Source organism: Ceratotherium simum, chromosome 17 (genome assembly GCF_057802395.1).
Source record: "Ceratotherium simum simum isolate JZ-2026a chromosome 17, ASM5780239v1, whole genome shotgun sequence".
Classification (NCBI taxonomy): domain Eukaryota; kingdom Metazoa; phylum Chordata; class Mammalia; order Perissodactyla; family Rhinocerotidae; genus Ceratotherium; species Ceratotherium simum.
This window is the reverse complement of record NC_141916.1, coordinates 12,548,722-12,569,371: the sequence shown is the minus strand read 5'-3', so window position 1 is coordinate 12,569,371 and position 20,650 is coordinate 12,548,722. Positions and strand designations below refer to the sequence as shown.

General features: G+C 42.7%; 1 protein-coding gene across 2 annotated transcripts in view; it reads right to left on the bottom strand.

Annotated features, from left to right (window-relative positions):
• CS (citrate synthase) overlaps positions 1-20,650 on the bottom strand; it is a 25,774-nt gene extending 5,124 nt beyond the window's left edge. Inside the window, exons 1-8 of one of the 2 annotated variants that reach the window (XM_087442220.1) lie at positions 20,472-20,650; positions 19,220-19,299; positions 17,202-17,325; positions 10,520-10,570; positions 9,613-9,720; positions 8,816-8,881; positions 8,093-8,224; positions 7,650-7,838 (exon numbers count right to left, since the gene is read on the bottom strand). In XM_087442220.1, coding sequence (XP_087298346.1) covers positions 7,650-7,838; positions 8,093-8,224; positions 8,816-8,881; positions 9,613-9,720; positions 10,520-10,570; positions 17,202-17,325; positions 19,220-19,299; positions 20,472-20,513 — 792 coding nt within the window. In that variant the 5' untranslated portion in view covers positions 20,514-20,650. The remainder of the gene's footprint in view (positions 1-7,649; positions 7,839-8,092; positions 8,225-8,815; positions 8,882-9,612; positions 9,721-10,519; positions 10,571-17,201; positions 17,326-19,219; positions 19,300-20,471) is intronic. The other variant, XM_004429247.3, reaches the window with a different exon arrangement.

The window sequence follows — 20,650 nt, the reverse complement described above, 5'->3', positions numbered from 1 at the left end:
CTGGTTGTCTCTTTTTGTGATGGTAATAGCCCACTCAACTTTTATGTCTCAATTTTATCTTCTCAAAGGGATTTTAAGTTCCTTTAGAGAACGGACAGGGTTTTTTTGTTTTTTTATTGATGTTTTAATGGTTTTTAACATTGTGAAATTTTGGGTTGTACATTTTTGTTTGTCCATCACCATATATATGACTCCCTTCACCCCTTGTGCCCACCCCCACCCCCACTGCCCCTGGTAACCACAGTACAGTTTTCTCTGTCCATGTGTTGGTTTATATTCCACATATGAGTGAGATCATACATTGTTTGTCTTTCTCTTTCTGGCTTATTTCACTTAACATAATACCCTCCAGGCCCATCCATGTTGTTGCAAATGGGACGATTTTGTCTTTTTTTATGGCTGAGTCGTATTCCATTGTATATATACACCACATTTTCTTAATCCAATTGTCAGTCGAGGGAGACTTAGGTTGCTTCCACTTCTTGGCTATGGTGAATAATGCTGCAATGAACACAGGGGTGCATAAGCCTCTTTGGATTGTTGATTTCAGGTTCGTTGGATAGATTCCCAGCAGTGGGATGGCTGGGTCATAGGGCATCTCTATTTTTAATTCTTTGAGGAGTCTCCATGCCGTTTTCCATAGAGGCTGCACCAGTTTGCATTCCCACCAGCTGTGTATAAGGGTTCCTGTTTCTCCACATCCTCTCCAACACTTGTTGTTGTTTTTTTTTTTTAAAGGTTTTATTTATTTGTTTTTTCCCCCAAAGCCCCAGTAGATAGTCGTATGTCATAGCTGCACATCCTTCTAGTTGCTGTATGTGGGACTCAGCCTCAGGATGGACGGAGAAGTGGTGCCTCGGTGCGCGCCTGGGATCCAAACCCGGGCCGCCAGCATCGGAGCGCTGGCACTTAACCACCAAGCCACGGGGCCGGCCCACTTGTTTTTTATCTTGGTGATTACAGCCATTCTAACGGGCATGACGTGATATCTTAGTGTTGTTTTGATTTGCATTTCCCTGATGATTAACGATGTTGAACATCTTTTCATGTGCCTATTGGCCATCTGTATATCTTCTTTGGAGAAGTGTCTGTTCATTTCCTCTGCCCATTTTTTGATCAGGTTGTTTGTTTTTTTGTTGTTCAGTTGTGTGAGTTCTTTACATATTATGGAGATCAACCCCTTGTCAGATGTATGTTTTGCAAATATTCTCTCCCAGCTGGTGGGTTGTCTGTTCATCTTGATTCTGGTTTCGTTTGTCTTATAGAAGCTCTTTAATCTGATAAAGTCCCACTTGTTTATCTTCTCTTTAGTTTCCCTAGCCTGGGTAGGCATGTCATCTGAAAAGATTCCTTTATGACCAATGTCAAATAGTGTGTTGCCTATATTTTCTGCTATGAGTTTTACAGTTTCAGGTCTCACCTTCAGGTCTTTGATCCATTTTGAGTTAATTTTTGTGAATGGCAATAGAAGATGGTCCACTTTCATTCTTTTGCATGTGGCTGTCCAGTTTTCCCAACACCATTTATTGAAGAGATTTTCCTTTCTCCATTGTACGTTCTTAGCACCTTTGTCGAAAATTAGCTGTCCGTATATGTGTGGTTTTATTTCTGGGCTTTCATTTCTGTTCCATTGATCTGTATGTCTGTTTTTGTACGAGTACCATGCTGTTTTGATTACTATTGCTTTGTAGTATGTTTTGAAGTCAGGGATTGTGATGCCTCCTGCTTTGTTCTTTTTTCTTAGGATTGCTTTAGCTATTTGGGGTCTTTTGTTGCCCCATATAAATTTTAGTATTCTTTTTTCTATTTCCGTGAAGAATGTCATTGGGATTCTGATTGGGATTGCATTGAATCTGTAGATTGCTTTAGGTAATATAGACATTTTAACTATGTTTATTCTTCCAATCCACGTGCATGGGATATCTTTCCATTTCTTTATGTCATCATGGATTTCTTTCAATAATGTCTTGTAGTTCTCATTGTATAGGTCCTTCACCTCCTTGGTAAGATTTATTCCTAGGTATTTTATTCTTTTTGGAGGTATTTTATTCTTTTTGATGCAATTGTAAATGGTATTATCTTTTTGAGCTCTCTTTCGGTTAGTTCATTATTAGCATACAGAAATGCAACTGATTTTTGTAGATTGATTTTGTACCCTGCAACTTTGCTGTAGTTGTTGATTATTTCTAATAGTTTTCCAACAGACTCTTTAGGGTTTTCTATATATAAAATCATGTCATCTGCAAATAGTGCGAGTTTCACTTCTTCGTTACCTATTTGGATTCCTTTTATTCCTTTTCCATGCCTAATTGCTCTGGCCAAAACCTCCAGTACTACGTTGAACAGGAGTGGTGAGTTTAGTGGGGTTTTAAAAAAATAACTTAGGGCCGGCCCCGTGGCTTAGTGGTTGAGGGCGTGCGCTCCGCTGCCGGTGGCCCGGGTTCGGGTCCCGGGTGCGCACCGAGGCACCACTCCTCCAGCCATGCTGGGGCCGCGTCCCACATACAGCAACTAGAAGGATGTGCAGCTATGACAGACAACTATGTACTGGGGCTTTGGGGGAAAAATAAATAAATAAAATCTTTAAAAAAAAAAAAATAATAACTTAAATACTTGCTGACTGATATTACATAGTGCTATCCTATCAAGCTAACTGGCTAAATGCTCCTGCAGAAAGTCATGAGGTTTCAGAAGTTCTGTTGGAACAAAGAGCAAAATCTATAACCCCTATGAAGTCGTCTATTACTCAAGTGCTCAGAGAATTTTGTCAATGCCACCAAGATTCAATGAAAATACTGCCAAAATTAAAAAGCTACTTGAAGCAAGAAATACTTAGCTAACACTTGCAAGTTCTCAGATTACTTACATGATAATCATACTATTAACTATACCTCCTTGCAGATTCACATCCCCCAAGGAAGTAAGTTACTTCCAGAAGCCTACATCAAGGATATGCAGTTCTAAGGGACCTGGATTCATTAGTGGAATGCCAAGAAGAACAGAATCCCAGGCTAGGCAAACTGATATCTGTGGAGTATATACTAACTTTCAATATCATTTGGAAAGTATGAATGGCCACATCATAAAGAAACTACAAAAAGCAGATTGTTTCAACTCCTACCACTGAGGATGAAGTTTATAAAGCAACAAGTATCAAACCAGGTATGACAGTGTGGGATCCTTACCCTGTTTTTTGTAGTGGTCAACGCTGTGGAGTCAAAAAGAGATTAAACAAAAACAAAAGCTGACAGAGAACTCCTGCTTCTTTCTTTAATAAGCTAAGACTGAGGTGCTATTAGCTATTTGTACCAACTCATTCTTCATCTACAAAGGCTTGGAAAAAAGATGTTAAAACATGCCATCATCACAACTGTAATAAAAGTAACAAAACTAACCGTAATCAACATTGTGAGCCAGCATCTCTATTGCCAGTAAAATTCTGGCCAACCGGTGGTGCAGCGGTTAAGTTCACTCATTCTGATTCAGCGGCCCAGGGTTTGCCAGTTCAGATCCTGGGTGTGGACCTACTCACCGCTCATCAAACCATGCTGAGGCGGCGTCTCATATAAAAGAGCTACAACTCTACAACTATGATATACAACTATGTACTGGGGCTTTGGGTAGAAAAAAGAAAAAAAGAGGAAGATTGGCAACAGATGTTAGCACAGGGCCAGTCTTCCTCAAAAAATAAATAAATAAATAAATAAAAAATAAATAAATAAAAAATTCTGGCCAAATATTTAGTTATCAATCATTATTAAGAAGACAGAAAAAGAAGGGAGCCAGGGCCGGCCCTGTGGCTTGGTGGTTAAGTGCGCGCCCTGGAATGCTGGTGGCCCGGGTTCGGATCCCGGGTGCGCATCGAGGCACCACTTCTCCGTCCATCCTGAGGCCGAGTCCCACATACAGCAACTAGAAGGATGTGCAGCTATGACATACAACTATCTACTGGGGCTTTGGGGGGAAAAAATAAAATAAATAAAATCTTTAAAAAAAAAAAGAAAAAAAAAAGAAAAAGAAGGGAGCCAGTACTAATGGTGAAGAGACCCCAGAGTGAAGCAAACTCAAGTCTGAATCTGGTCTCTACCACTGACTAGCTGCATGACCTTGGCCAAGCTACTTCACTTTTCTAATCCTCAGTTTTGGATTTGGTAAAATGGGAATAAATAATATCTGTTTGGTAAAATGGGAATAAATAATATCTAACTCATAGGGTGTTCTGAGGATTAAATCAGATAATGAATATAAAGCATATAATATTTAAGCATTTTTTCAAGAGTTGTTAGGTGTTGGGATGATGATTTTATTATCAACAGCTTCAAAATCTACATATACCATGTACAGGCCTTATGAAAGATGGCATTACTAGCAAAACTTGATCTGTCAGCTACTTCACAAATTTTACTCAACTCAACAACATCTTAAGGCTACTTCACAATTAAACAGCAGGTTGCATCATAATAATCTCCCGGTCATGAGTGAAGTTATTAAATCAATCAGAAAGAGATCGGACTCTTTCAACTCAAGAGATGATACTATTTATCTAAAGTCATGTTGGGCCGGCCCTGCGGCTTGGTGGTTAAGTGCGCGCGCTGCGATGCTGGTGGCCCGGGTTCGGATCCCGGGTGAGCATCGAGGCACCACTTCTCCGTTCATCCTGAGGCCGAGTCCCGCATACAGCAACTAGAAGGATGTGCAGCTACGACATACAACTATCCACTGGGGCTTTGGGGGGAAAAAAATAAAATAAATAAAATCTTTAAAAAAAAAAAAAAAAAAAAAAATAAAGTCATGTAAACTGTTAAGGAAGATGTTGTAGGCAGAAGATTATCCTCTTAAGGTATAGGTAGAAAAACAGTAAGAACTGATGATTCTGGTAAAGACTTAGATCACATACAAACTCTTTAATATAAATTTTTTAAACAGGAATAACCAGCTGAATGCTCTTATGTAATTCTTCTTAAGTAGCCCATAGGTAAATTAACCAAGACAGAGAATTGAACTGAAATAGCGTGTCTGACCTTTGAGAGGGACACAAGATGTGGCAGCAAAAGAGCATCAAGCTGCACCAAACTAAAGCAGTTACAAGTGCTAAGTTTTTCTTTTTTTTTTTAAGATTGGCCCTGAGCTAACATCTGTTGCCAGTCTTCCTCCTTTTTTCCTTTTTTCTCCCCAAAGCCCCAAGAGATAGTTGTATGTGATAGCTGTACATCCTTCTAGTTGCTCTATGTGGGATGCTGCCTCAGCATGGCTTGATGAGCAGTATGTAGGTCCACGCCCAGGATCTGAACAGGTGAACCCCAGACCACCGAAGCAGAACGCACCAACTTAACCGCTAAATCACGGGCTGGCCCCACTAGTGCTAATTTTTATGAGTGTGAACTTATTAGACACACATTCTAAGGCTGACAAATATATCAGTATTGCTTATTAATACTCTCCTGAAGATTGGCAAAGTCCTGAAATACATGTTCACCCCAAGAAAGCCACTCTCAGATGACATCTCACAAAGAGATGATGGCAGATCAATCAATGGCTGTACACTGAAATGGAGGCAATAGCAGGCAGAGGAGAAGATTCATTGTAGTGATTCAATAAAGGACAGTGTGAAGCAATCCAACATGTTTGGATGGCTGGGAAATATCTTACAGGCATCTATTATAAAGTAAGAAGCTGTTTTCTCCCCCTCACGACAGTCAAGGCAATAGCACTGTAAGTAGTAACAAGAACTTCTGAGTGGTCAATTTCTTTTTTTTGCTTTCTTTCTTTTTTTTTTTTTTGTGAGGAAGATTGGCCCTGAGCTAACATCTGCCAATCCTCCTCTTTTTGCCGAGGAAGACTGGCCCTGGGCTAACATCCATGCCCATATTCCTCCACTTTATATGGGACGCCACCACAGCATGGCTTGCCAAGCGGTGTGTCGGTGCGCGCCCAGGATCCGAACCAGTGAACCCCAGGCCGCCGCAGCGGAGCGCGCGCACTTAACCGCTTGCGCCACCAGGCCGGCCCCTGAGTGGTCAATTTCTAAAAGACAAGTTTTAAAATAGAAGAATTGTTGGTCTTGATCTAACCTTTCTTGTTACAGTGACCCACAGAGATTATCAATTACTTGAATAGCATTTAAAAAAGAAAATGAAAAGCAATATATTCAGGTTACATGACCTTCTGAACCTGCTGATGTGAGGCTTTATAAATGCTTTAAGTGCTTGTGAATGTGTATATTCTGAACCATTCCTATATCTTCCTCCTCAATGCTAACCAGACAACATTAATGGCAAACTCTCCCTCTCTCTTTCCCCCAACAACAAACACAATTCTCTGTACACAGTTGACATTGAATAAATATTGACCAATCAAATGAAGCATTTTGCCAAAACCCCAAGGGTATTTCATCAGACCAGTGGGTCACGCTATTCTGTGCCTTGCATCACAATGAACTCTTCGGGGGCCTTCTCCTGGTCAAAGGTCATTTAGTGTAACTGCTTTGCAAAATGAAACTTTTTGGTCCTATACTACCTGTCTTGAATAAGAAACAAAAGAAAATGAGATGTCCTCCTGTAAACCTAGCCAGATAACTTGTACTTTACCTAGTGTTTGTGAGTATGTGGGGTATTAGAGAGGATGAAAGGAATTATGTACTATGCACTGGGACAAACCACAACAGTCTTCTCATATTCCAACCACAGAGTTCAAACTATTTTTGTGTGTGTGTGTGTGTGTGTGTGTGTGTGTGTGTGTGTGTGTGTGAGGAAGATCAGCCCTGAGCTAACATCCATGCTAATCCTCCTCTTTTTGCTGAGGAAGACCGGCTCTGAGCTAACATCTATTGCCAATCCTCCTCCTTTTTTCCCCCAAAGCCCCAGTAGATAGTTGTATGTCATAGTTGCACATCCTTCTAGTTGCTGTATGTGGGACGCGGCCTCAGCACAGCTGGAGAAGTGGTGTGTTGGTACGCGCCCAGGATCCGAACCGGGGCTGCCAGTAGCGGAGCACACGCACTTAACTGCTAAGCCAGGGGGCCGGCCCCACAGAGTTCAAACTATTAAGGTCACATTTCATTTTCAGAAAATAAAGCTCCTTTGTTTCTGGGTCCTACTGCCAGGATACTAACCACCCTTCTGCTCCTGACAGGTATCTTGAATGGGCTAGTCTAGAACTGTGGCTGATTACCATTAGTTCTCCTAGATTCTAGAGTTGCCTTAGCTGCCATTCACCCAACTTCTCAAGGTTCTCGCTATGGGAAGAAGAGCAGGAGAAGGGACCTTTTGTGGCTAGGGTGAGACAACTCTGTGAAAATTTCCTAAGGGACCCTACAGTTAAATCACATCCTTTTCAATGATCCAACAGCCCTGTGTACATACCTCTATTATAGCAAGATTACTGAATTATAGTTTCTTTTTTACATGAACATCACCCTAACCAAACCAATAACCTTGGTGATAGAAAGTATGCTCCATTGATCTTTGTAATCCCAACAACTGACAAAAAGCAAGCCTACAATAAAAATTTGTTAAATGAGTTTCTGGCATAACTCAGAAAAATAATTTTCCTAAAGATTCTCCATTCCTTTTTCTTCCTTCACTCGCAAGTCCTGGGTCAAGTCCTGTGAAACCCCATCACATATCAATCACCACAACAAAATTTCCTACCTCCCAGTACTTGGTTCGGTTGATACCCTCTGCATATGCTCGGGAAAAGTTACTTTCACTGTTGAGGGCTGTGACGGCTGCACTGAGCTGAGACATGGGGTGTAGATTGGTGGGAAAGTTGTCTAGCATGGTGACCACATGGGAAGGCAGAGCTGCCCTCTTTGCCCATTCTTTTGAGAGCCAAGATACCTGTGGAAAGGGAGACACTGCTCAGAACACTAGGCAAGGAAAAAGAAGAGAAATAAAAAGACAGTGATACTTGAGTAAAGAAAATCCAAGAGGATTCAACCCCATCCACTTATACAGCAGAACTCTACTCTGATTCCTTCTCCTCACTGCACATCTCTATTAACTACCACCCATAGCCAGATCAGGATTAAGTGTCTGAGATTGGAGAAAGGCAAAGGAGGAGAATGGGAAGGGCTAATGTCCTTCTGCCTTACCTGTTCCTCTGTTGGGATTTTTCCAGTTACCAGCAGCCAAAATAAGCCCTCTGGCAGGGGTTCTTCTCCACCCTTAGCCTTGGGCAGCAGTTTCTGGCATTCAGGGATACTGTAGCCACGGAAACGGATGCCCTTGAGGAAGAAGAGTAAGAATTATAATTTTTAAGTTTACTAGCCTGGAAGTCACATAATTGACTGGTCCCACTCTTATCAGACCTGTCAAGTTAGAATAGAACTTTTATTTATTTATTTATTTATTTATTTTTTTTAAAGATTTTATTTATTTATTTTCCCCCCAATGCCCCAGTAGATAGTTGTATGTCATAGGTGCACATCCTTCTAGTTGCTGTATGTGGGACGCGGCCTCAGCACGGCCGGAGAAGCGGTGCGCCGGTGCACGCCGGGGATCCGAACCCGGCCCGCCAGCAGCAGAGCGCGCGCACTTAACCGCTAAGCCACGGGGCCGGCCCTAGAATAGAACTTTTAAAGCTTAAATCCTCATATAACTTACTTCTGCTTTGTACTTTCAGTTTTACTAGTTGAAATATTAAAAAGGTAAACTTGTTGTTCTTCAATTATTCCATATGTACCTATTTTCCACTTTCCAAAATGTAAAGGTAGGTGCTTTATTTTGCTCTCCTTACCCTCCCTAGTCTAATCCATGGTGTGCACAATAGTCAGTAAACTCAGTGATTATTAGTAATTGACATGATGGTCTCTTACCTCATCAGGATCAAGAACTGATGTTTCATATACCAATCCCTTCAGGCCCCTCATGCCACCATACATCTAAAGAAAAGAAGAGGATGTAACCAGTAGTCAGAATAATTCAGGCGGGAGTTTGTTAGTGCTTCATGGGATCTGGGAGAGGAAATTTAATCTCTGACTTGCAGGACTTCGTTTAGGGGAAGAAGATTTCTGAGGAGTTAAACTTACTATAGAATGAAACTTTTCAAGGAAGACTGGTAACGTTGGAAATGAAATTTTTAAGTTCATAAATCACTATCTTTATTTAAGATTAAGTTTCTGCCTCTGTTATGCTTCCTTTTCTTATTGTATTTTATTTTTTTCTCCTGCCCACTCTTACGCCCTCATTCCCACCAATCAAATAAACAGAATGGGATCTATTACAGGAAACAAAGATGGAGACCAATGGCTAAACACTGCTGTGGAATTATCATCTGAGCTGCTCAGATTCTTAGGGCTGGAGAAGAAGCCATCCTAAAGCTGTTCCAGAGGCCTGCCACAGCTGTGGTTTAAAACACAGAGAGCCCTAGCCCCAAAAGCTGATGGGTTGGGAAGAGGAATAGAAACTTCATCATCCCTCCCATAGGTGAAATAGGTTAAGCTCAACTATTAAATTTGTAGAAAAGAACAGTCTAATTTCTAATGAACACCATAAGCTCCAACATTTCCTTGTACAGGACAGAATGTTTTCGAATAGTCAGTGAAGAGAATGGTACTTTTGTTGAAGCACATTACAGAGCTACTTCTTCCAGCCAAAATCCCACAACCCTTACCATGTCCACAGTAATTTGGCCCACCACCGTGCTGCCATGTTGCTGCCTGAAGGTCTTAACTCTGGCCTGCTCCTTCGGTATCAGGTCAGCCAATATATCTTTCAGATTCTAAAAAGAGAAGTAGAGAGGTTAAGTGATGGTGAAAATGATGATTAGATTTCCTGCAAAGTAGGTATGTTAACACTGTTTTTTAGAATTTGGCTTTCTCTATCTGCCAGGGAAGTCTGGTCAACTGCTCTGTACAGATGAGGGTAAAAGAATTAGATAAAAGGAGAAGAGAATGGGGGAGTTATTGTTTAATGGGTACAGAGTTTCAATTTGGGAAGATGAAAAAGTTCTGGAGATGGATAGCGGTGATGGTTGCACAATAATTTGAATGTACTTACTGCCACTAAACTATACACTTAAAAATAATTAAAATGGTAAATTTTATGTTATATGTATTTTACCACAATTTAAAAATTAAAAAAAAAGATTAGGCAAGAATATTTGATATTCCCACCTCAATACACTATTGAGCAAATTATTTCTTTTTTTCCCCCCTTTTTCTCCCCAAAGCCCCAGTAGATAGTTGTATATCATAGTTGCACATCCTTCTAGTTGCTGTATGTGGGACGCTGCCTCAGCATGGCCGGACAAGCGGTGCGTCAGTGCACGCCCGGGATCCGAACCTGGGCTGCCAGCAGCGGAGACCGCGCACTTAACCACTAAGCCACGGGGCCAGCCCCCGAGCAAATTATTTCTTAAAATAGTAGTAATAATAATAGTTATAACAACAACAACAGACACCTCCATGAGATACTCAGGATAACGATGAAAGGCTGAGTGGTAGCTAAACCACCCCCCACTCCCCCATCCCAGAATCAGGCTGCCTCAATGATTCTCAGTCCTCTTTTCCAAACATTACCGTGGAGGAAGTGCTGGCATGCCGGGCAGCAAGAACAAGACAGGATGCATTCTGCAAAGAAAACACAAAACCTTATGCAATAGTTACTCCTCCCTCCTAGTATTAATAAGGAGTTACAGTGACTCAACCTCTCTCTCTTCATCTTGGCCTCTAAGGACAGTTTGACATATGAAAGCTATAAACGGCCCTGAGCAGCTTGGAAGGAGTTACTAGTCTGGAGGCAGCAGCAGGTTTAACTGTGCTTCTCGCATCCATAGCTTCATTAGCATTCCCTGAAGAGAGATTCTTTCCCATCATCTGGGTTCCAGAGTTGGGCTTTGTTAGGCACAGAGAAAAGGTCAGGGAGGCAGTTAGAATACCCAGTCCATCCCAATCTAGCTGTCAATAGTTCTGAATGGCCCTGAGAAAAGCCAATGAGGAAACTGATCAATTACTTAATGGTGCTGGTAAGATCTCCCCAGTGCCTAGTCTTTTGGCAGCCTTCCACCTCTCCAGTCTAGGAGAGCCCACAGGCAGAGGTGGCCTTTCACAACACTATTTCACACTCCTGGAAAAAGCACAGAGAAGAGAGAATGTTTACAAAGTAACAACTGACAGAAGACAACTCAACAGCAATGGAAACTAGAAAACTGGAAAATTATCTTCAAAGTGCTGAGAGAAAATAATTAACTTTAGAGTTATGTATCCAGGCGAGGAAAAAATCTTAACAAAGGGGGTGAAATAAAGACATTTCTTTTCTTTTTTTTTTTAAAGATTTTATTTATTTATTTTTTCCCCCCAAAGCCCCAGTAGATAGTTGTATGTCATAGCTGCACAACCTTCTAGTTGCTGTATGTGGGACACAGCCTCAGCGTGGCCAGAGAAGCGGTGCGTCTGTGCGCACCCGGGATCCAAACCCGGGCTGCCAGCAGCGGAGCGCGCACACTTAACCGCTAAGCCACGGGGCCGGCCCATAAAGACATTTCTGATAAAAGCTGAAAGTTTATCACCTACACACCTGTACCAAAGGAATTTTTAAAGATATGCTTCAGGGCCGGCCCCGTGGCTTAGCGGTTAAGTGTGCGCGCTCCGCTGCTGGCAGCCCGGGTTTGGATCCCGGGCGCACACGGATGCACCGCTTCTCCGGCCAGGCTGAGGCCACGTCCCACATGCAGCAACTAGAAGGCTGTGCAACTACGACATACAACTACCTACTGGGGCTTTGGGGAAAAACAAATAAATAAATAAAATTATAAAGATATGCTTCAGGAAGAAAATTATCCAGAAAGATAGGTCTGAGATTCAAGGCGGCTATCCCTCACCACAAAGAGAAATAGCGTAGCTAGCCTATGTTTTGTATCTTTAAGAGATAGGTCTTTTTTCCCAAGGAAAAACTACTTTCTGAGAAGGTTGCTGAGTTGCAACAAAAAGTTCAACAGTGCCTTTGAAAAAGATGACCAATTATGCCACTAACTAGCTATAAGAGCTTAGACAAGATTAACTTCTACACCAGATTACTTTGAAGATAAAATGAGATCATCAAAGTAAGCCTGTTTCCTCACCTAAAAAATGGTGCTGTTACCCACCACACATCTCATGGAGTTGTCTTGTGATAATTAAATTACAATGAATGTGAAAGCACTTTGCAAACTAAAAAGATTACACACACACACACACACACACACACACACACACAAATAAACTAATCCTGGAACAAGTCAACACCTTTCCTCCTTTTGCCAAAGGGCCAGACACCTTTTCTAGTAACTACTGCATTGCTGTCTGGTTGCACTCAAAATCATTTGAACCAGTGGTACTATAAAATTCCAAAATGCTACATGCCTAGGATGAGAGTTCATTAGAATATGAGGCTTTTTAGAATTTAGTACCCCTCTTTCTGTTGGGGCAGAGGGGAGGATTGAAAAGGGAAGAGATCCTTCAGAAAAGGATCTTTTTATTTTAAAAAGAATCAATCCAAATCTAAATTCAGAGAGCACAAGGCAAGCTAATATGTCCCTAAAGCAAAGGAGGAACGCCTCAACTTGTTAACCAGGGCTGTCCTTAACTCCTTTCATTAACTTCCTAAACAGTCTCCTCCAGCTTACTGAGGACCACTTGGACAAGAAGTAGGCAGCAAAACAGCCCGTTAGCCTCTTCACCCTACATGGGGCGAATGGACGCTGGACCCAGCACTCAAGAAATAACTTTGCCTTTTCTTACTAGTCACCAAAAAGTGGACAAGGAAAAACTTGTGAATAAGTTCAAACTACTGTTCTACAGAGCTAACCATGTTCAAGCTATTCCATGCTCCATGGTCCCACAGATCCCCTATTAAAAAGGTCCCATCTGCTAGAGACCACATCGGCCCTGTAGCAGATCTTTTAACTGTGGGTAGTTGGTTGTTATGGTGGTTTTGTTTTGTTTTTATTTATTTATTTTGCTGAGGAAGATTCGCCCTGAACTAACATCCGCTGCCAATCTTCCTCTTTTTGTACGTAAGCTGCCGCCACAGTATGGCCACTGACAGATGAGTGGTGTAGGTCCACGCCTGGGAACCGAACCTGGGCTACCGAAGTGGAGCGTGCCAAACTTAACCACTAGGCCACTGGGGCCAGCCCTGGTTTTGTCTCTAAAGAGGCTACAAGGGGGCTGGCCCCGTGGCTTAGCGGTTAAGTGCGTGTGCTCCACTGCTGGCAGCCCGGGTTCGATCCCGGGCGCGCACCAACGCACCGCTTCTCTGGCCATGCTGAGGCCGCATCCCACATACAGCAACTAGAAGGATGTGCAGCTATGACCTACAACTATCTGCTGGGGCTTTGGGGGAAAAAATAAATAAATAAAATAAAATTAAATTTAATAAAAAAGAGGCTACAAGGGAACATATCATCTGAGAGAGGAAAGAAGTTGAAATCTCTCCATAATGATAATTTTTCCACTTCTAAACCAATCTTAAGTTTCTATAATGGCTGGCTGCTTCAATGGCAAGAGGAAAGATTATAAGAATAGTTTAAGGTTAAATCTCAGGCCAAAAAAAAATCCATCCAAGCTTAACAGATAGAATGAGAGCCCAGATCTTAAGATGAAAATGGAAATTCCTTCAGGTTGGAGGTCTTTCTTCCACCAATATGAACATAAAAGAAAATGAAAACAGTTTTTTCCCCCTTTTGAGAGAGAACTGCTAGAATTAATAAGCTGCCCTCTCCTTTTACTTCATTTAAGATTATAAGAAAAAGAGGAAATCAGAAAGAAAAGAGTGGAAGGTCACCTAACAAGCCTGTAAGAATGCAACATCATTTAAAGGAATCATATGGGTCATGACTATTGCTTAGTTACAGTCATTTCTCAGATCTCTTTCTATGAATCCTACTTTAAGAGAATGTTATGGCACCCCACTTCCACCATCAGCAAGTCTTAATTTCCTTTGTAGAGAACGTCTTTGCCATTTAATGAGGAGCCTCACGAGTAACTCAAAGAGAGCTGATCTCCACTGTCCCTAATCTCCATCAGCAACACTTCTTAACCAGATCTCAATTTGCAAAGCAATGATAGTTTGTGGAGAGCTTGGCCATGTAGCTATAGAATAAAGCTAGTATATTCTGTTTGTACTACACTTCTCTGCCACTCACTGGCTGTGTGACCCTAGCTAAGTCATTTAACCTTTTTGTGCCTCAGTTTCCTTATCTGTAAAATAGAAACAATAATGGTACCTACCTCAAAGAATTTCTATGAGGATTAAGTCAATATTGGCAAAGTACTTAAAGCCATGTCTGACACATAGCAAGTGCTTTGTATTTGTTATATATAATAAATATATAAAAATAAATAGTATGGCCACTTTCCTGTACCCTTCAGTGTCAGGTTTGGTCATGTTTTTAGCTAATCCTGCAGCTTAGAAGAAAACTAAAGAAATCAGAAGGATTTTAAAGGCAGCAATTCATTGATATGACCGCTCAAAGGGCTAGAATAGGAAAAATTGAAGTTAGGACAACTTATGTAATGATGTAGAAGACAGAGCACACGACTTAGAATTAGGAAAGGAAATCTGGGGTCTAGCCCCAGCTCCATTACTAAGCAACTGAGACAGCCAAAGCAAATCAACTAGCAACTCTGTTTTCCTTTCCTTCTCCATATTTAGGATAACATTCAAGCTACTTAGCTCAAAGTCTGGACATATGTAAAGGTACTCAAAAGCCTTGCTATTTCAAGCATGACTGCATGGCCAGCAGCATTAGCGTTACTTGCAGCTTGTTAGAAATGCAGAATCTTGGTCCTCACCTCAGACCTAGTGAATCCAAATCTGCAGTTTAACAAGCTCACTAGGTGATCCATATGAGCAATGAAGTTTGAGAACACCCACCATTGAAAGTGTTAAGCAAGGGAGCAGAAGGGTAGAAGGTAAAGAGCGTGGGATGCCGAGTTATCAAGGATCAAGTCCTAAATCCAGTTCTGCCACTATCCTGCTGTGTTACCTTGGCTATATGACCTAACCTCTAAGTCTCAGTTTTCACATTTCTAAATTGGTAAAAATAGTGCCAAATTCAGAGTAGACATGTAGGCTATATAAAATGATTTGCATGTAACCATGTAGAACAGTGACTTCTGCATAGCTGAGTCCGATAAATATTGTTTCTTAGAAATGTGTTGGCCTATTACCTACCACTTCAAGCGCTACAACTCTCTCCTGGAGTTGGATCCCAGAAAAGAGGCAGTCAAGCATGCGGAAGGGGTGAATGGATAATTCCCTCTAGTAGTAGAACAGGAAATACAGCCACAATTTCCTTTTTAAGGGCCTCCTGACCATGAGGAGAGGAGTCTCAGGGAGAGGAAACAAATTTAACCAACCATAATCTCCACCAGCAGAGCAAATGACTCTAGGTAGGAGATGCTGGAGGACTGTCACACCCAAGGCTACACATCTCATTTCATCTGCCCCCTGGCTGCCAAAGAAAGCTGCTGACTAGTTTTGTACAGTACATTCAGGCTATACTCACTGATGGGACAGGCAGATTACAAACCTCTGAGTCATCCATGAACTTTCACTTCCTAGCTCCTCCCCCAATTCTGGAGGTGTGGCAACTGGGTTTTTGGCTTCTGGTTGCAAGCCACGTGTAGAGTCACCCTACTGGAACAGCAGCTAGCTGTCAGGTGAGTCAGGGAGTCACCTCACTCAATAGGTCAGCTCTTTCATGGGGAGAGATGGAGAGAGCTGCTTCCAAAGTGTAGGGCCTGGCTCACAACGCCTGACAGCTGGGATTCCCCACAGGGTGGGGGTAGGGAGGCTTTTTCAAACCTCATAGGCTGCCACCTCTTGCAAGGAGTCTTCTAGAGTGTTTGCTATTATTGATAGAAGTAGTGGTCTGTAGCTCTCAAATGTGCTAGGATGGAAAATATAATTAAAAGAACCTCTATCTTAAAGGGCCAAGGGAGGAAAAGGAGTAATAGTACATGCAAGAAATTCTGCCAGACTTGCCTATAATACTTAGGGTATTTCTGGAATAGGGTATTGGCCAAATCACTTACCAAAAAAATCAGTAAAAACTATTCTCCTCTCCCCACAAATTCTGGCAACAGTGGAATCCTATTTTGTTAAGCACTTACTCAATAATGTGGTTATTTCTCTCTTACTCCTCTTAGCCTATTATCATCACTGGTCCACACCCAGGACCCTTACTTTACAGGGAAAAAGCCAAAGTTTCTTTGATCCTCCATTGTAGGCACATTCAGAACACATCCTGCCACATATCCAAGAGCTCCAACATTAAAAGCTTGAGAGAGAGGCTCCTGATTTTAATAGAGCTCTTGTCCTTCATCAACCAAAGATCAGAGCTTGCCAAGCCAGCAGAACTAGCTTAGCTGATGAAGCAAACGTAATGCACTAATAACTGGTAGAAAAAATCTTGTGGTACAAAGGCTTCCAATGCAGAAGGAACAACTTGCATTAAGGGAAAAAGAACATGCATAGGACAAAGGCTCCTCTCTCCCCAGAACCAGGTCAGAGAACTGAAGCCATTTAACATCTGTGTTTCACAATGGTGATACTGGAAGTTGGCCTGCACTACTCGTCAGGCTACTTAATAGCCTGAGCAGAGTAATCTTCAGATTTCACACTTTGACCTCCTTCATACGCACAGGAGTTTACTTAATAATTCTACCTAACTATCCTTTTCTACAGACTTCCCTAAAGGTTCACTGATCATTCATTGAGGAAGACAGCAAAGGATACCAATTCAGCCTAAGAAGCAAGAGTCCTAATTTTCCTTTCAGTAGAAATCCTTACTGTTCTTCAAACAAATATTTGCTGAACACTTACTTATCATGTGCACACTAAGCATACACTGTGAATAAAGTATGTGGAATCTGTCACCTCACTACTTTCTCAGGAACTAGGAACTGTTCCCTCACTTCTACTAGGAGTTCTTACAAGTTTAATGCTTTGCTCCAGGGATTTACAAGAAACTTTTCCTAAGGCATTTGAAAAAAGGCCTAGGAAGACAAACCTAGAGAACATAGCCTAAAACGGACTATTGCTTAGAATAGTCACTTCTGATGTCAATTTTTAAAATAATCACTAATTCTAAAAAAATGCCCACTCACTCAAAGTTTCATATATATATTCCATAAAGTTGCAAACAACAAGGCCTGCATATGGCTTTACTAGCCCAACAGAAGGGGACCACCGAGCATCATCAGTCAACTGAGGTACCTGAATAAACAGAAGTTTCCAGATCCCATTCCACCTTTGCTGAATCAGAACCTGAAGGTAGGATTCACGAATGTGCAATGTGAGCAAGCATCCCAGGTGGTGATACCAATGCAAACTTGCAGACCTTTAAAAATGATAGCATGTTAAAAGAAACACAGGGATCTAAAGAATTTGGGCAGTTGAGGGAAGAACTGAAAGATAATCAGATCCTAAGAAAGATCTATTGCTAAAGTTGTCTCACTACTGTTTTAAATTTCACATCCTACTCAACTCTATCACATAAAGCATTGCAACAGGGCAGAAGGAATTACTGTGTGGCTTTAGAGAGATCCACCAAGTCTGGTTTCCTGCCTTCTGCCTCCTTGGATTCTAAGAACCAGGAATGCCAGACTTCCCTTCTCTCATTATCCACTTCACCACTGCTCACCTTGCCTCCCACACCCATGCATTCACCTGCTACCAATCTAAAGGCCACCAGGAAGAACAAATGCCACCATCCCACCACAAGCACGTGATGAGGCTTTACTTTGCATTTTCCACCTTTGGTCCATTTAGTAAATGTCAAGGAATTGCCATCACTTTGGGCAGGCTAATATTCAAAGTGAAGGCACAGAGATTTAAATGCTTGCCTTTTTTTTTTTTTTAAATTTTTAATTTATTTATTTGTTCCCCTAAAGCCCCAGTAGATAGTCGTATGTCATAGCTGCACATCCTTCTAGTTGCTGTATGTGGGATGCGGCCTCAGCATGGCCGGAGAAGCGGTGCATCGGTGTGTGCCCGGGATCTGAACCCCGGCCGCCAGCAGTGGAGCATGCACACTCAACCGCTAAGCCACGGGGCTGGCCCTAAGTGCTTGCCTTTAAAAGTTTTGGGCTTTAAGCCTAACTAACATTTTATTGGACAAAACTGACTCGGTTTTGCTGAACCCAATTTCAGACTAGGATTTATATAGGAGATGTTGTGCAGTGGTGTAGGTCTGCTATAAAGGAATCACAGGTGTTAATTTAAGTGTCTTGAAAAAGTCTAGAAATAATCTAGAAACACTTTTGGATTGATTTACTCAAAGTTATCAAACATCTTAGCTTGGAGGAGCAATTCTCAATGGTACAAGAAGTAACTAGAGTTGGTTAAGTCACATTGGTGTCAAGAGTCCAGAAGTGAATTGGTGGCCCTACTCCGAGTCCCAGCCCAAAACCAAACCCAGATCACCTGTGAAAAGTCAGTATTTACATCACAAAGCTAAGGCACCCACAGATAATACTAAGGCCATTGCTTAGTATGAATTCAGTTAAACAAGAAGTCAAATAATCGCAAGGTTCTGAATTTCTCTCTCTCTCCAATTTAGGTGTTTATTTAAATTTCCTGACAGTAGGTAGGGTGGAACAGTAGAACAATGACTAGTATTTGTGTCTCCTAGCAAGGTTAAAAAAATCTCTCCTCAGAAAAGTGCAACTACACCTGACCTTGAGAATCAAAGTGGTAGGGGTCAGTCCTCCCAGGCCAGAAGACTATTTTTGCCTTCTAAAGCCTACCTTAATAGGAAAAGTAAAATCGAGTACCAATTAAGCTGCAAGCTAATCTGGAAAGCTCAGGCAGGTGCTAACAATGCTGACAAACTAAAAGGCTTCTTGGCATCCTGGTCATACTTCTTAGACCTCAGGAAGTTTCTACTCCTGAGTCTGTTGGGCTTTGCTAGTTTTAAGGGTCAAAAGCCTTCTAATGGCTTCCATTTTACAGGTTTCTGAGATCCTGAGGTCTATCTCTAACAGGAAAGTAAACAAAACAATAGTGATACTACAATTATGTAGCCCTCTCACCCCGAAAGCTTTCTGAGCTTCCTTAGAGGCTTAAGAGGCAAAATAAATTCAAAAGGTAAATTCTAAAGGCTTTTTCAAATTCACTGTAGGGTCAGACTATCTGGTCTGGGTTAGTAACTCTGGAATGAGCTAATTATAGTGTCCCCTATTCTGCCAAAACACTGTCTAGAACTTGCTTCGCTTCCCAAGAGGCTTCCTTACCCTGTTCCCTGGCAGCAGGAGAAGCAACAGTCAAGACAAATATCTCCCAAACGATCAGCCTCCACCTTGCTGCTGGGTGCCTGGAAGAACCCCAGTGTAAATCCTACATGTTTCACCTTATCCACCAACCATGCAAGATAACACACAACAAGCCAACACCATTCCAAGGCTCCTTTCCTTCAGGTGCTGGCAGCTTTAATCTGTCTGCAAAAGAGAAAGCATAAATTCTTCGAAGGAGTCAAGGTCACTTGTGGGACTGTCCCCACTTGCATTAGAGGGTAGGACTCCCTCAGCACAGCAGTCTCTCTGTTTAAAGGGCCGAGTTACCCAGAGACAAAATGACTGGCAATTTAAAATTGAAAGCACCATTACCTGCAACAACATTCCTAGGATCCATAAGGCAACAAAAGTCAAATCAAGAGCCCCAAAGAACGAGGGGAATCTCTCCTGAGAAGAGCAGAATTAAGAGCAACAGCAAAACCCCTGCGAGCAAGTAGTGGGATTGGTCATGTGATTTCGGCATTACTTTTTCCTGCCCAGTATCTTCACTTATTGGCCTGCAGTTTGGGTGAACAATCTTTCTCATTCTTTCCCCCATTATATGTTATAATCAAGCAGAAGGTTTTACAGAAGCGCTCCACCCCATTCAAGCTCCTCCTATAGAGTCCCAAGGACAAAGAGCACCTGAGTCCCACTCCTCTAGCAGGAAATGCTACGGCTTGGTCACTAAAGGCTTCAATAATTGGGTTGGAGAAATGGAAACGGGCAGTTCAGGAACTAACAACGCCCTCCCTACAAAGCAGAAGCCGAAATTAGCCACCGCTCCAGCTCCGGCCCAGGGACAGAGCGAGCACATCTGCTCACCCCTGCCACTCCTCCTACCCCCGCCCCCTCCTCCACACAGGCTCTTTCCCTAACTCCAGGGGAACACAGCACCTATGCCCTCCACTGGCGTTCCTCCTTCTTCCAGGGCCACGCTTCCACCCTACACATGCGGGGTGACAGCAGGGTCCGGCCTCCCCTCCCGCCCCAGCCCGCGTGCCGGGCGGGCGGCGCTCACTTCACCCGCAGGGCTGGAAGGCCGGCGCAGCACATGGCCCGAGCTCCACGCAGGGCAGGCGGCCAACCAAGCGCAGGGCCCCTTTAAGGCGCGCCGGGGCGTGTATGGTGAGGGGAGGGAGACCCCGGCGGAGGGCCTGCAGCCGCCTCAGCCCCACCCAGGGATGGCGCCCCCCCTCCCTCAGTTGCTCACCTTGGCTCCGAAGAGCCGGGCGGCAGCAGTGAGTAAAGCCATGTCGGGCGAACTCGGGGATCTGGTGGGGAGGGAAGGAGGGGAGAGCGCTGCGGCAGGAACGGGAGACGCTGCCGCTGCACCACAGGCCGCGCCGACCGGCGGACAAGGTTGAAAGGAGGCGGCTGAGGGAAAGGGTA